General features: G+C 36.1%; 1 protein-coding gene across 4 annotated transcripts in view; it reads left to right on the top strand.

The window, feature by feature from the left end:
* The window catches only part of MARK1 (microtubule affinity regulating kinase 1), a 141,788-nt gene that overhangs the window by 52,962 nt on the left and 73,414 nt on the right, over positions 1-15,412 (top strand). For all 4 annotated transcript variants that reach the window (XM_025387443.1, XM_025387462.1, XM_025387453.1 and 1 more), the window contains exons 2-3: positions 5,511-5,714; positions 7,234-7,287. In XM_025387443.1, coding sequence (XP_025243228.1) covers positions 5,511-5,714; positions 7,234-7,287 — 258 coding nt within the window. The remainder of the gene's footprint in view (positions 1-5,510; positions 5,715-7,233; positions 7,288-15,412) is intronic.

Below are 15,412 nucleotides of genomic sequence, written 5' to 3'. Positions count from 1 at the left end.
TCTGCTTTAAAGTTCTGGCCTGTCGATTCCAACTTCTGGATCATCTTGGGGTCTGTTTCTGTTAACTATTGTTTCTCTTGACAATGAATCATATTTGTCTGTTCCTTCATGTGTCTAGTAAGTTTTACTTACATACTGAACATTTTTATTGATACTCTACAGAGACTCTGAATTTAATTATCTTCTGAAGTGTTGATTTTTGCTTTAGCAGACAGTTAATTTGGCTTGACTCAAACTTCAAATTCAGCCTCCTTTTGGTGAACAGGCCAAATACCTACTTCATTAACTTACATTTCTAACTACCTTGTTCTAATGTGTTTCTTAGAGGTTCTCTTGCTTGTACATAGTTTGGGACTTAGCAAAGCACCCGCAATTAATATACAGATTTCATTTTCTTCTTCATGACTTCATTTTTCCCAAGGTTTTCTCTCTCACTTTCCAGTCATATTGTGAGCTCCCAAGCCTATCCTCAGACTCCTTTTTAGCCAATAAAACGATTACTGTCTGCTTGTATTTAAGTCATATGGAGCAAGGTGGGCCAGAGTTTGCCCCCAGCTCAAAACTGTAACAACCCACATTTTACATTGTGAAATTTTTCTTCATTCAGTGATCAACTTCCCTTAAGACTTTGCTTCCTTTTTTGTGGCTCTTCAGAGCCTTCAAACAGTTGTTTTTAATATTTTGTCTACAGATTGTATTTTTGTCTGCTGATAGGTTTAGTTAGATACAAACTATTCTTTGTTGGAAGCAGAACTTTCCTACTCCTTTAATAAAATGACTTTGAGAAACGAAAGTGTGATTATTGTTTCTAAATTGCAGTGACCTGTATTGGTGCTAATATCACTTGGCCAAAGGGTGGTTATGGTATGCAAAATTAGCATATTCCAAAGTCCTGAGAGCAGAGCTGTGACAGGCTTCAAGTCTAATATGTGATCTGACTTTTTAGGAGCATTTGAATATTCAGTCATCAAGCAGATTTAGTGGCTGTCATAAAACATTGCAATTTTTAAAATATATATTTCCAAGGATGTATAGCCAGTGAGTAGAAGAACTCCATTTCAGTCAGTATTAAAGGCGGGGAAAAATCTCTTATTACTCAGGAATTTGAGTCTGGTGCTCCACGGGATGCAGCACTGAAGAGCTAATGAAATCATTATCTCTGATTACTTTGACTGCACTGCACACTCAGGGCAAGCTTTAGGGTCACATTACCACTGCTTCAGAAAGAATGAAGGAATTCACAGTCTACTGGATTAAGTGGAAAACTTGAAGAAAGAATGACAGGATTGGAACTTGTGTTTTCAGATAATGGTAGAAATTAAAATTCATAGACATGCTGTAATTGAGCTAACATAATTTCTTCTGTCTAACAGCCTTAGGGTTGAGGTAGTTCTAAATTAAATTCACTGTTTAATCTAGCATGAGCTGAATTGATATTCTTGCCACATTTTCTATTTGAGAATTAAGCTGTTGATCAGGAAAATGAGATCAGCTATCCCAAACTGCACTTCAAAGAGTCCTTCCAAGGAAAGGTTGCCTCCTAAGTGATGCTGTAGTAATCCTAAGGAAACATGTAATTTTTTGAAAATATTTGTTTTGGTGGGTATCTTATAATCAGAATACATAATATATTCAGAATGTATAATATATATAATATAAAATATATGCTGTATATCCTGATTTTTTATTTAAGACATATAAATGTATTGTGTATAAATGATCATGTTTAATGTTGAGAGCTAGGAGATCTTTAAAAAAAACTCATTGAGAAACAATTTAAACCTGTATCTCAAAATGTGACACGTTACACCAAGGGTTGGCTAGCTACAGCCTGTAGACCCATGGGTATATTATTTCTCCAGAATCGTTTGCCAATCTCTATGTTACACCATATTTGGTGATGGGGATGCAAAATAATCAAGGATTCTGCTCCCATGCAGCTTACAATCAAGGGTTTCTCCTTAGGGAATTGGCCATATATAGCTCCTCTTTTTTTTTCTTCCCTCCCTCCCTCTTCCCCCTCCTTCCCCCTCCTTTCCCCCCTCCCCCCTCCCTCCTTCCCTCCCTCCTTCCCTTCCATCCTTCCTTCCCTCCCTCCTTCTTTCCTTCCTTTCTCTCCTTCCCTCCTCCCCTCCTCCTCCTCACCTTCCTTCCTTCCTTCTTTCCTTCCTTCCTCCCTCCCTCCCTCTCTCATCCTTTCTTTCTAGACTCTGCTAAAATGTAAACGTGTCTGATAAGAATCTTTTAATTGTTCATAAGTTTTTGCCTTTTCTCTTATGTTTACTTTGTAATTTTAAAATAATGATAGCATTGTGTATCTACTGACATTGCTGTGTAACAAATCATCCCAACCTAAGTAGCTTAAACCAAGAACCATTTATGATTTCTCATGAGTCAGAGTCAGCTGGGGAGCAGTTGATTAAATCTTGGCTTAACTTGGAGTGACTCTGCTCCATGTATTTCTTATCATCCTTCTGCTGTCAGCCTGGATAAGTCCTTCTTATGGTGATGGCAGAAAGCAAGTTGAGACACAATAAGACCTCTTGAAGTCTAGGTTGGGACTTGCCTACCACCATTTCTAACTCATTTTATTGGCAAAAAAAAAAAAATCATGTGACTGAACCCAAAGAGTAGGAAAGTATGTCCCCCCTCAGTGGGAGGGTCCTGGAAAAGTTACATGGCAAAGTGTGTGAAAATTTGGGGTTAATAATACAGTCCATCAAAATGTGGTATAGTATCAATATATAGCCTACAATCAGCATTAGGAGCTGAGTTACATCTCAAGTATTTTAATGCATATTGCTTTTATATGCATCAAAGATCTGGACAGCATGGACTCATTCCTCAGAAGTCATTCTGTAAGGGTACCAGGAGTATGAGGACCCTAAATCCCTACAATTTAGTTAGTATGTATCAAATGCCTTATCTGTGCCTAACACTGTATTAAGTTATGGGGCTTTAGGAGCTTTAAGTCAGCGGTAAACACAGACCATTGACAAGTACTTAGAAGATGGTGTGAGAGTTCTAATAGTTGAAGTATATATTGGGTATATAGGTAGCAACAGAAAAGAGGAATAATTATCTCTGTGAAAAGGCATAGAAAGCTGTGTGGAGGAGGTACTCATATTAAATCTTGAAAGATGAATGGCCAGATGCAGTGGCTAATGCCTATGTCTCAGCCCTTTGGGAGGCTGAGGTGGGAGGATTGCTTGAGCCCAGGAGTTTGAGAACAGCCTGGCCAACATGATGAGACTCCATCTCTACAAAAAAAAAAAAAAAAATTTTTTAAAGTAGCCAGGGGCAGCGGTGCACGCTTGTAGTCCCAGCTACTCAAGAGGCTGAAGTGGGAGGATCACTTGAAGCTGCAGTGAGCAGTGATCATGCCACTGCACTCCAGCCTGGGTGACAGAGCAAGACCCTGTCGCAGAAAAAAAAAAAAAGATACATCTTGAAGGCTGGAGAAGTCAGCATTCCCTGCAGAACAAGTTCAGGTAGAGAAGTACTAGTTGTAGGAAATATAATGGCAGTCTGTTAACTCTTAGAAATTAAGTACTATAATTAAAATCTCTTGTTTCTACCCAGATAATAGAAAAGTCTCCAAGAGCCAGTGAGTAACTTTATATTTTACTCCTCCTTACATTATTTTCATTGCAGTTCTCAAATGTTGGCATGCATCAGAATCGCCTGGAGAACTTGTTGAAACACGGAGTGCTGGACCCTCCCCACAGAGTTTCATAGTCAGTAGGTCTGGAATAAGACCAGAGAATTTGTATTTTGAACAAGTTCTCAGATGATTCTGATGGTGCTGGTCCAGGGATAACACTGTGAAAACTATTGCTTTATTGAATCCTTCCTGTGTATCTGGTAACCTGTAATGTGCTGAGTGTATAAAGATGAAAAGAAAACATCTCTGTCCTAAAATTGTTTATAATAGGGTGGTGGGAGACAGGCAAGTAAATGTATAATGATAGCACAATGGAAAGCATGCTGTGATACGTGGAAGTACAGGTTGTGGTGAGAATACACCAAAGTGCATCTAACACAGAATGAGGCCAAAAGCTGCAGAGGTGTGTAAGACCCAGCAAAAACCCTTAGTCCTGAGCCGAGTTTTAAAAAATGATCATAAAATAAAACAAAAAGTAGTTACAAATAGAAAAATGACTTTGAATCATGCTTTGCATGAGATTGGTAAATTATTGATTCCTCTTTAATGTTGCCTTTAAGATCAAAATTCTTTAGGAAGCTGTTGGTCCTATAGGTGGGGCAATATAACTCTGCATTATTTTGCAAACAAAAGATATCCTTTCCTTTGTTATTTTGTTTTACTCTTCTTCAGCAATTTTTTAAGATGCCAGAGAAAGATGTTGTGTTTATCATGTGCGATTCAACATTTTCACAAAAACTGCTAGAAACTTTATGTATATCAAAATACAGACAAAACTAGACAAGAACAGGAACAATCACAGCTAGTGAAACAGAGCTGGTTAGGCAGCTTGACCTAGGAATTTAGGTGCTGAGTCCATAGGTGAACAGGATCAGCTATCCATTGCAGTTGTAGGTTAGTGTGAGGCCATGAGACAAAGTGACATCTTTGCCTCCAGAACAACACTGATGCAATGGATAGGTTATGGACCTGGGCAGGACTATAGATAGCTTTCACTTGGACACGATAAACTGGGTGAGGGGGTTGGGCAGGAATGAATTATAGGTATACTTGAGGCAGGCAGCTCATTGGTCAGTTTTTTGAGTTATATGCCCCCAAAATGGAAGCAAGAACATGACAAATGGCTGGGCTAGTTTTGAGAAAGAGATTTACACCCATGAGGTTGTCTTGGCAATAAAGATATTCTGCCTTTTTAATGAAGCAGCCCTGAACTATACTGTCATCACAACCTAAAGAGATAACACCTTTATAAGGAATAATAAGGTTTGTGAGGCTTCTGGCTGTATATTTATTTACAATTTTAAATTGAAAGCATATCCCTAAAGCCATGTAGAATATTTCATTTTATTTTATTTTTTTGAGATGGAGTCCCGCTCTGTCACCCAGGCTGGAGTGCACTGACATGATCTTGGCTCACTGCAACTTCCGCCTCCCAGGTTCAAGTGATTCTCCTCCCTCAGCCTCCCAAGTAGCTGCGATTACAGGCATGTGCTGCCACAACCGGCTAATTTTTGTGTTTTTAGTAGAGACGGGGTTTCACTATATTGACCAGGCTGGTCCTGACCTCCTGACCTCAAGTGATCCGCCTGCCTTGGCCTCCGAAAGTGCTGGGATTACAGGCGTGAGCCACCATTCCTGGCCTGAATATTTCGTTTTAAGCAATTATACTCTACCTGGTAAAGGGAGCTGAAGTCCAGAAGAAATTATAAATAGAATGCTCAAACTTTAAAAGGATGTAGTGCAATATATTGTTATTGAAGAATTGGTAATGATAATTATTTGTACCCTTTTTACTTGTCCTTTTATAATATAATTTAACAATGAAATCTTGTAAACTTTTTCTTAGCATACATCTGTGGATGGATATACTGAACCGCACATCCAGCCTACCAAGTCGAGTAGCAGACAGAACATCCCCCGGTGTAGAAACTCCATTACATCAGCAACAGATGAACAGCCTCACATTGGAAATTACCGTTTACAAAAAACAATAGGGAAGGGAAATTTTGCCAAAGTCAAATTGGCAAGACACGTTCTAACTGGTAGAGAGGTAAGTTTGCACAATGCCTTTTAATATCTGCCTGGACCTCTCTGGAGTCTTGTTAAAGCTTCCTTATAGCTCATGTTTGGGAGTAAATGACAGTTTCAATATGGTAAACACTGGGGTATGTGTGAATGGAACATTAGTAGGCAGAGGTTTATCATGGCATAAAGGTTGACCTTTTAATATTTAGAAAAGAATCATTCATACATATTAGCATCTTATCAATCAGGTGTGCTGCAGATGAGCTTTCCTCAGATGTTGACTTTCATTATATGATTTCTGTGAACATTTCTGATTTCCATTGCTGCCCAACCCTCAGGAACAAAAGTTCTCGCTGCTTGAGATAAGTTAGGTATAAATATGTAGAAAGTCACCTGCTAATTTGTATGTATTTAGAGACTACATTGAACAAGTACTTCTGTGTGGGTGGTTTTCTCAGGTAATAAGATAATTAGATTTCTAAAATCTCATGTGTTTTAACTTATATGTATTTATATAGTAAGGATTTATATACTTGCATATATGTACATTGTGTATATATATCTGTATACTAGGGTTAAAGACTTTATTTTAATAAACGTGTAACATTTTGTATTACATAACGTTTACTAGATCTGATTAGGACATTATATTAAAAAAAAATCTTAATCAGGCCCAATGCAGTGGCTCATGCCTGCAATCCCAGCACCTTGGGAGGCTGAGGCGGGCATAATTGCTTGAGGCCAGGAGTTCAAGACCAGCCTGGGCAACATGGCAAAACCCCGGCTCTACAAAAAATACAAAAATTAGCTAGGCATGGTAGTGTGCAACTGTAGTCCCAGCTACTTGGGAGCTTGAGGTGAGGGTCACTTGAGCCCAGGAGGTCAAGGCTGCAGCGAACTGTGATAGCTCCACTGTATTCCAGCCTTAGCAACAGAATGAGATCCTGCCTCAAAAAAAAAAAAAAAACTCAATAAAAATATTTTGAATAAATTTTCACTTTGCTCTATATATAATATTATTGTCGTTTCCCATTGAATTTGGTTCCTTCTGTCTATTCTGACCCTAGGAGCCATTCAGAGACAGGGAATACGGGGCAGAGCCTTAGATATTCAGGTCCGTTTTGTCAGTTTGCTCTAAGTGAGCTTGGATATCCAATCTCTCTACCAGCAGAATTGTTTTATTCAGATAATACTTAACTTACTGCAAGTTTACAAGCCACTTCCCCCCTATAATTGTTGCTTATAAAGATCATGAGTAAAAGGTTAAGATACAGGATGATTTTTACTTTAAAGAAGGAAACTTAGAAGAAATAGCAACGCTTTCATTTCATTGGCTCAGGATCAAAAGATTAAGGACTTGGGTCAATGGAGTATATTCTAAGGCTGCCAAATTATCAAAATGTTACTATCTGATTATGTGAATACCTAAAAAGAGCGAAATGATATCTAGTTAGGAATAAAACAAAAGTTGGGTTTTTTATAAGTTTTATTAATTAAAATATGCATTTTTCAAACAGAGTTTAATGATTCTTTTTTTTTTTTAGGTTGCTGTGAAAATAATAGACAAAACTCAGCTAAATCCTACCAGTCTACAAAAGGTATTTAATTAATTTAATAAGTAATTAGAATGTGAGTTTATCATTAATATATGATGTTCTGTAAAATCATTCTAAATTTTCTGTTAGCTACAATTCTACATTTCATCAATATGTGAAGAAAAGACATGATATAAAATGTAATGTTTATGACTTACCAAGTAGTTGCTTGAAAACTATCTAATACTTAAATACATGTACCATATGAAAGAAATTTATCTCTTCTATTCAATAGAATAAAACCTTGTATCATACATATTCAGGATTTGAAATATTCAAATATTTTGAAGTATTTTCAAGTATTCAGAATTGACCTCTGAAAATTAGATTTATATTAAATGAATAATCCACTTACTGATAGTATCTGGTGTCTTAGCTGTTATATAAAATGACAAATGGTGGCCTAAGCCGTTTAAACTTTTGTGAATTTTCAGATGAAGTCCAGAGACCTTGCTGGTAAGCTTTTTAATTAAAAATCTAGTTAGAAGTTAATATTGTTCATAGGTGAGTTTCCTTTTATTGCTTCATTTGCTCTTCTTCCTTCTTCCACAAGAACTACTAGTCTTTCAGATAACTCACAGTAAAAAATAAGAATGTTTCTTTAAAGGATGAAAATATGAAACAACATAGAGAGAAAAGAAAGCAGTTAGGACGGAGATTGCCTTAGCAAACCAAAGCTATTTCATGTTACTTCATTAATTACTTAAATGAGAGAATTTTTTCCGATGTGCATTTTAGTACTTTAAAAATGAAACGAATGTTTTAACATTTATGCCATATATGATAGGTTTGTATAGAGTGAGAGAATGTACATTGTGACTTTTATTAGAATATAATGGGACCATTGTCACATATGTAATTTTAACACAAACGACTTTGAATTCCTAAAACAGAAAGAATCTTATAAGAAATTGTTAGTATGCTGTGCTTACATCTGCTATGATTGTAGCATTAGATTAAAAATTTAGGTTTGTGTTATTCAAACTTTCTTCTCATTTGGCTCAGTCCCAGATTTCTTCTTAGAGCTCTGCCTTTGTACTTATTGGAGATTCTTTTGAAAATTTGACAACCAGTTTAACTTTTCATAGCACTGATATTTCCGCCCAGTAAGAACATGAAAACTTTGCTGGGTTCTATTTTTTCCATGAATGTGAGATAATGTATTCTAAGTTTCTTCTGGGAGAAAGTCTCTTCTTCTAGCATCAGTCTTTTTGCTAACCGTGATGCATTTGTGTAAGTGACAAAAAGACATCTTCCCTGGACCAATTAACTACGCAAAGATGCTGTTTTTTACTGGGCTGGAACCACAGTGGGATATGTCTTTGCCCACCCGTGTGCTGGGAACCCATTTAAAATGCACAGACTTTATAACTGTACACAGTGTCCCTGTCCGTGGCTCACCTAGCTTTTCTACTTTTCCTGTATTTAGCTGTGGATTACCCTAGCAAATTGAGTGATTTTAAGTGGCATCTAGAACTACTCAGGCCTGTTGTGCTAGCTGGAATACACAGTAATGCGGCTCCTACTCTGTCTTTTCCAAGGTTGTATAAACAAAGTTGTACTTACTGAAACATGTGAACATGAGACTGAATGTTGCTTTCTTTATCTGAATAGCTAAAATGTATACTTCTTGATGATAAGTAATTTCTGTCATATAGTCTACTAATCTTGTTGATAAGGTATTGCTTTTCCAAATAGGCATATAAAAAATGATACAATTTTGTTTTCTTTAACCTGTGAAAATAAAAATAAAGATGAAGACTCACTAAATGTAGCCAGTACACTGTGTGTGTGTGATTGTTTTTTAAGTGATTTACATGTATGTTCATAGATTTGCTTTCTTTTAGAAGTTCTGAAGAAAAAACAGATCAAGTCTTCATTAACTCTCATGTGTTTAGAACATTCAGCATTTGACCTTTCCCATTTAGGCAGTGGCATCTCCCAGTCAGTCATACCTAAAAAGTAATGGAATGTAAAACAATCCATTTTTCCCTAGCATTGGAAAAGATAGTAAAATTTGCTTCCATGTCTTAGGTATACTCATTAAAAGGCAGGTAATTATCGCACATTTATATGAAATAAGGATTCATTGTAATCTCACTTCTAGAAGTGTTTGGGTAAATTTGTTCTGTTTTGATCTGAATTTAAGCTGATCCCTCTCCTTTACCCTCTTCTGTGTATCAGATATTTATAGGAATTATTGCCTTCCTTTGCAAACATCAATGATAGATAAAATAATCTAAAGTTGATACACCAACTGCTTAACACTGCCAAAATACAAAGCTCTTAAACACGTTTGGTTTTTGGAATTGTTAAGTATCTTTGGCTTCAATATTGTTCCCATAATATGCTCATATTATTTGTATTACATATTTTGAATTAATGGAATCCAATTTAATTAGTTTTCATAGTTACAAAGTATTTAAGGTAGATGCTATTTTTAGTTCTTCCTCTTCAAAGCGTTAGTTCTGCCTCATATAATAATGTATTTTAGAAGAGGGTCCATGAACCACACTAGTGATTCCTGGGTTTTGTTTGTTTGTTTGTTTATTTGTTTGTTTTGAGACGGAGTCTCTCTCTGTCGCCTAGGCTGGAGTGCAGTGGCGCTATCTTGGCTCACTGCAACCTCCACCTCCCAAGCTCAAGGGATTCTCCTGCCTCAGCCTCCTGAGTAGCTGGGACTGCAGGCACACGCACCACACCCGGCTAATTTTTTTTTTTTTTTTAATAGAGATGGGGATTCACCATGTTGGCCAGGATGGTCTCAATCTCCTGACCTCGTGGTCTACCCACCTTGACCTCCCAAAGTGTTGGGATTACAGGCATGAGCCACCACACCCAGCCTCCTGGGGTTCTTTCAAGCAGCCTACTAATGTTGAAGGAAAAGCAAAATAATGAAACAATATTTTTCATAGTTCATAAATTTGAAATGTTGTAGGATCATTTTCTCAGAGATATCACTAGTTTTGAAACTCGGACACATCAATTTATGCAAAGATGGCAAAGTTTGTGTCAAGTCTGTCTCAGCTTATAGTCACCAGGGTGCAGTTAATCTCTGCTAACATTTTTGTATCTTCCGTGTATTACTTATTAATTTACATTTTCCATTGTTTTACTGTGTTATTTTATGTTCCAGATTCACAAAAGTGGCTAAGTAGTTCAGAAGTGATTTCCTAACTAGTAAAATCTGTAATGAAAATAAAAACAAGACTTACTACAACTCAGAATTATGTCATTATATAATAGATGACTGCTGCATTAAAGTTTTATAGAATGTGAATTGCTTTGCTAGGACAGTGATTTTACACAAACAGGAAAAGGGTAAAAAATTTAAATTATTGAATTCTGAAAATTAGACTTTATTAAATGAATTATCAATTTACCACTCATGTCTGGTGTGTTACTTGTTATATAAAATGTTGTCAAATGGTGGCCTAAGCCATTTAAACTTTTGTGAGTTTTTGAATAAAGCTCAGAGACCTCTCTGGTAAGCTAATTAAGTTTTCCAGAATATCTGCAAAATAATCTTTGTCATGTTGAAGAATTTCATAACGAAAGGTAGAGAGGAGAACAGAACCATGGGAGCAATATTCAGAATTCAATATGTTTTAGCAAATTATCAGAAACCAAACTTGTAAAACCAATCACAAAATTATTGACAAATATTTTTATCAAGGAGCGAGCAGAAGAAGTGCTTTGGAAGTATTCCTTAACAAATGTTACTATTGGGCATATATTGAAATATCAGCTACTCTCACATATACATGCTATATAGCATATTTCACTTTATAGCTGAACAAAACCACTTATGTGCTGAGTAATTCTTTCATACAGTTCTTGTCACGTGTGTGGATCATTTGAAGAACAGTTTGGCTAGTTCTTACGTGGCCCAACAAAAACATAAGTGATAAGAGAATTATTATTTTGTGAAATGGTATGTAGACTGCATATCTTTTAATCAATAATGATGAAATACCCCTAGAGCTTTTTTGAAATTTAAAGGTGGGGATATTCTGCAAGGAATAATACTACCATGTGAATAAATAAGATTATGCCTGATGCCCAGTTACCCACTGTTTCTTTCTCCATGAAATTAGCGGTTGGCAAGATGCTTTTAATTTTGATTTGGTTTCGGACAAAATACTGAAAACAGGGTTTAACATAAAATCATATGAAGAATTGGTGGGAAGTATACTTTTCACGCTGAAATATGGGGATTTTGAGGGAAAAGGTGTTTAAACAAGTGTTTTAAAAGTGATACCAATAATATTAATATCTGGCTAAAATACCAACAGTTTAAATGTTGAGGATGTGATCATCAAATTTGCTGAGAAAAACAAACGGTGCAGTTTAGTGACCAAAAATCTGACTTTTCTAAACCTTGTTAGCCTTCTTTAATTACTGGAGAAAGGGCTCAATGACATATAATTGGGCATTTTTAACATACAGATGTGCATCCAAATATGAAGAATATCTTCCAGAGCAAGCATATCCAAAGAGTATATCAAAAATCTGTTTGCTAATATCCCTCAAATTAAAACTTCCAGTCTTTCAGATTTTGAGTTTAGTAAGCTTGACAACCTAGAATTTGACAGCCATACATAATCTTCAGGGAGGAATATCTCTTTAAGGTTAGATTCAGTAATCACTCTGAATGTCTTGAGAATTATCTGAAACATTACCTAATGCTTATTCATTTTCCCAATCTATGACTGTGACTTGGGAATTTTCAGTCTTGCTGATTTTATTTCTTATATCTCTTTTGAAAATATCTGCTTTTATCTTTCTCCATCATGCCCAGTTTAGACAAAGTCACTATTATCTTCTTGTAGCCTTCTAACTGCATCCACTTTATGTACGTATGTACGTACACACACACACACACACACACACACACACAGAGAGAGTTTAAAATGTAATACATAGAGTTTAAAAGTCGTCAAGGATGCAAAATACGTCTTTGAATATGCTATCCCTTTGTTTAAACTTTCAGATGGCATTTTATTGTTTGTAGTCCAAAAATCAAATTTGTTAACATGGTATAAAGGTCCTACCTTCGTTTTCTACCTCATGGACCATGAACTCCCCATAGCTTCTCTTTACTCTCCTCTTCCCCAACTCCTGCAGCTTTAGTGATTTTCATCTGCTCCTATTCATACTCTATTCCAGTTACCAGGCCTTTGCAACTTTCTCCCACCTTCTGGGTAAGGCTTATCTCCCCTCTTCCCTTAATTAGTCCTTACTCATTCCTCCCATTTCAGCCTAGAGTTACTTCTTCAGGAAAACCTTTCCTATTCCTCTGACAGTGTTAAATCCACTTAACCTCCATAAAATCAAGCACTCATAACCAAGTTATTTATAAATAATCACTTCCATTTTTATTTGTTTTAGTTTTGGTAGTCATTTTGTTGATTTGTTTGTTGACGCTTTTTGTTTCTGATGTTTTTGGTTTAATGCCTGTATTCTGCCTCTAACTCCGAAAACCTCTATCCTAATTGCTTGGTTTTTAATAGCTGCAAAGCATCCATTTCTGTGTTCTCAAGAAGCTACTTAAGATATACTGAAATCAATGTGGAAGAATTTTCTCTTGAGGGAAATGAAGGACGCTTAGACTATTTAAGTCACCTATGAAGTTTAGACTAACCATCTGGCTGTTTTAAAAGTCACAGTCTTTTTTCTTATTTAGTTATTTTAAGAGTCATATTTTCATGTTTTTCTAAGCTTGGCAGTTTGTTGATATAATAAACTAGTCTATTTTTAATTTTTGGATAGGGACTTCAAAATGTCTTTCCCATTTTAAAAAAGTTGCTTTCTCATGATATTTATTTATTACACTAAAATGTTTTATTCTAATCTTGTTTTTAAAGAAATAAAAGATCACAGCTACAGTTGAAGCCCCATGTGTCATTTCTTGGTTCCAGTCTTGTCTTTTCCTACCTAGAAATAACTACTATTCTGAATTTGGTCTTTCTTATTCCCATTCAAATTTTTAAAAACTTTTTTTTACATATGATTGTACTTAAAATATAGTATATTTGTTATTTTAAAATGTCCTATCTTTCTGTAACCGGATTTTTTCATTTAACATTGTCTTATAGTTTATTCATGCTAGTTACATAGTCTTATTCTTTCTTTCTTCCTTTTTTTTTTTTTTTTTTGAGACAGCGTTTCACTCTTGTTGCACAGCCTGGAGTGCAATGGCGTGATCTTGGCTTACTGCAGCCTCCACCTCCTGGGTTCAGGTGATTCTTCTGTCTCAGCCTCCCAAGTAGCTGGGATTACAGGCACCCGCCACCAAGCCCAGCTAATTTTGTGTATTTTTAGTAGAGACAGGGTTTCACTATGCTGGCCAGGCAGGTCTTGAACTCCTGACCTCAGGTGATCCACCTGCCTTGGCCTCCCAAAGTGCTGGAATTACAGGCGTGAGCCACCATGCTTGACCTTGTTCATTTATTTTTTATTGCTATTGTTGGATCCCATTGTATGAATATGCCATGCATGGTTTATCCATTTTCTCCTTAATATACCACATCTATTTATTTTCCTGTTAGTGGATTTTATTGTTCTATGTTTGTATTTTATTTTGTTTTTCGAGTTAGTTAACTATTTGTTTTTACTATACAGATAATGAATGACCATTATTGTGTATATCTTTTTGAGAAGATATATAGAGGGATGTCTCTCTCCAAGTAGAGTTGCTGGGTTGAAGGGCATGCATAACCTCAACTTTACTAGATAATGTCAAATTGCTCTCCAATGTAGCTGTACCAATTTTTACTTAAGCCAGCACTGTATGAGATTTACTATTGCTCCACATTCTTGTCAACACTTTATATTACCATGTTTTAAAACTTTTGCCAACGTTATGGGTGTGAAGTTGTATCTAGTTTTAATTTTAATTTCCATGATTTCTAATGAAATTGGCCATCTTTTCAAATTTAGGCTACTTTTAATATCTTCTTTCTGAAATTATTTAACTTCATATCTCCAACAATTACTTTTACTGAGCACTGATTTATACCCAAAGCTGTGCAGGACCTTAGGAGAGATTCTAGTAATATGAAATTGGTACTGGTTTATAAGAAATTATAAGATTTATAATCTTCTTATAAGAATCTTATAATCTACCTATGTGAAGACAAAACTTTGGGAAACTGACACAGGCTATCATTTATAGGGTATTTCCTTCTATTACTTTGCAATGAATAATTGGCTGCAAGTTATCAACTTTATAAAGAAATACTGAATAATTATTTTACTGTTGTAGTTATAAATCACCTAATATGTATTCATTTAATTATATTCAGATGTCTTTCTGTGCTGCAATTTCATAGGAAGACCTTAAGAAGTTAGCTTAAATTGTTATAGTGCTGCTAGCAATAATTTTACAAAATACTTGACATCCCAATGAGATGTCTAAGAGCTAAAAAAGAAATGACATGATGATCCTAGAATTTAAAAAGCTGAAAGTTTAATCTGTAGGATTCTGTTAACGTAGATAAAATATATATACATATATACACATAATCCCTCAATAAATGGCACTTCTGAGATAGTCTAGACAAGGACCTAGCAGTCTCTTGGAACTGCATGTCACCTTCAGGGTAAAGCCACGCCCATACTTCATATTAATAGGCCAGTAAACTGTCAAAGATACAGATAGAAGTTTTACAAAGATTGCAGTGAAGACAAAGAAGGGTTCCTAACCCTCCTAAAACCCAAATCAGAGCACAGTCCTTGAAAGGTGAAGAAGGCTGTGTTGTAAGGCACAGGAACTGTGTGCCAGCCTTCTCCTAGCCCAGTTTACTGTGACTCTGAAGACAGCCTGGAATAGCTCTCTCAGGAGGAACGAGCTCAACCATTGCCTTTGTCAAGCTCCCAGTGACCACAGTGTTCTCCTTCTGCCTCAAGATCAAGCAAGCGATGCAGAAGTCATGTAACATTGAGGAGATCAAGGGCAACTTTATCAGACTGGTGAGCAGGTCTGATGGAGAGAAGACTATGTGCATTTGACTGGCCCCTGACTATGACACTTTGGGTGTAACTGGAATGATGATTGTTTAAGCCATGTCCAGTTGGCTAGTTCTAAAAATGGCAGAATTTTTCTCATCACAAAAAGAGTACTAGC

Source organism: Theropithecus gelada, chromosome 1 (assembly GCF_003255815.1).
Source record: "Theropithecus gelada isolate Dixy chromosome 1, Tgel_1.0, whole genome shotgun sequence".
In the NCBI taxonomy this organism is placed as follows: Eukaryota; Metazoa; Chordata; class Mammalia; order Primates; family Cercopithecidae; genus Theropithecus; species Theropithecus gelada.
Note: the sequence above shows the minus strand (reverse complement) of the source record. Positions and strands in the feature narration are given on the sequence as shown.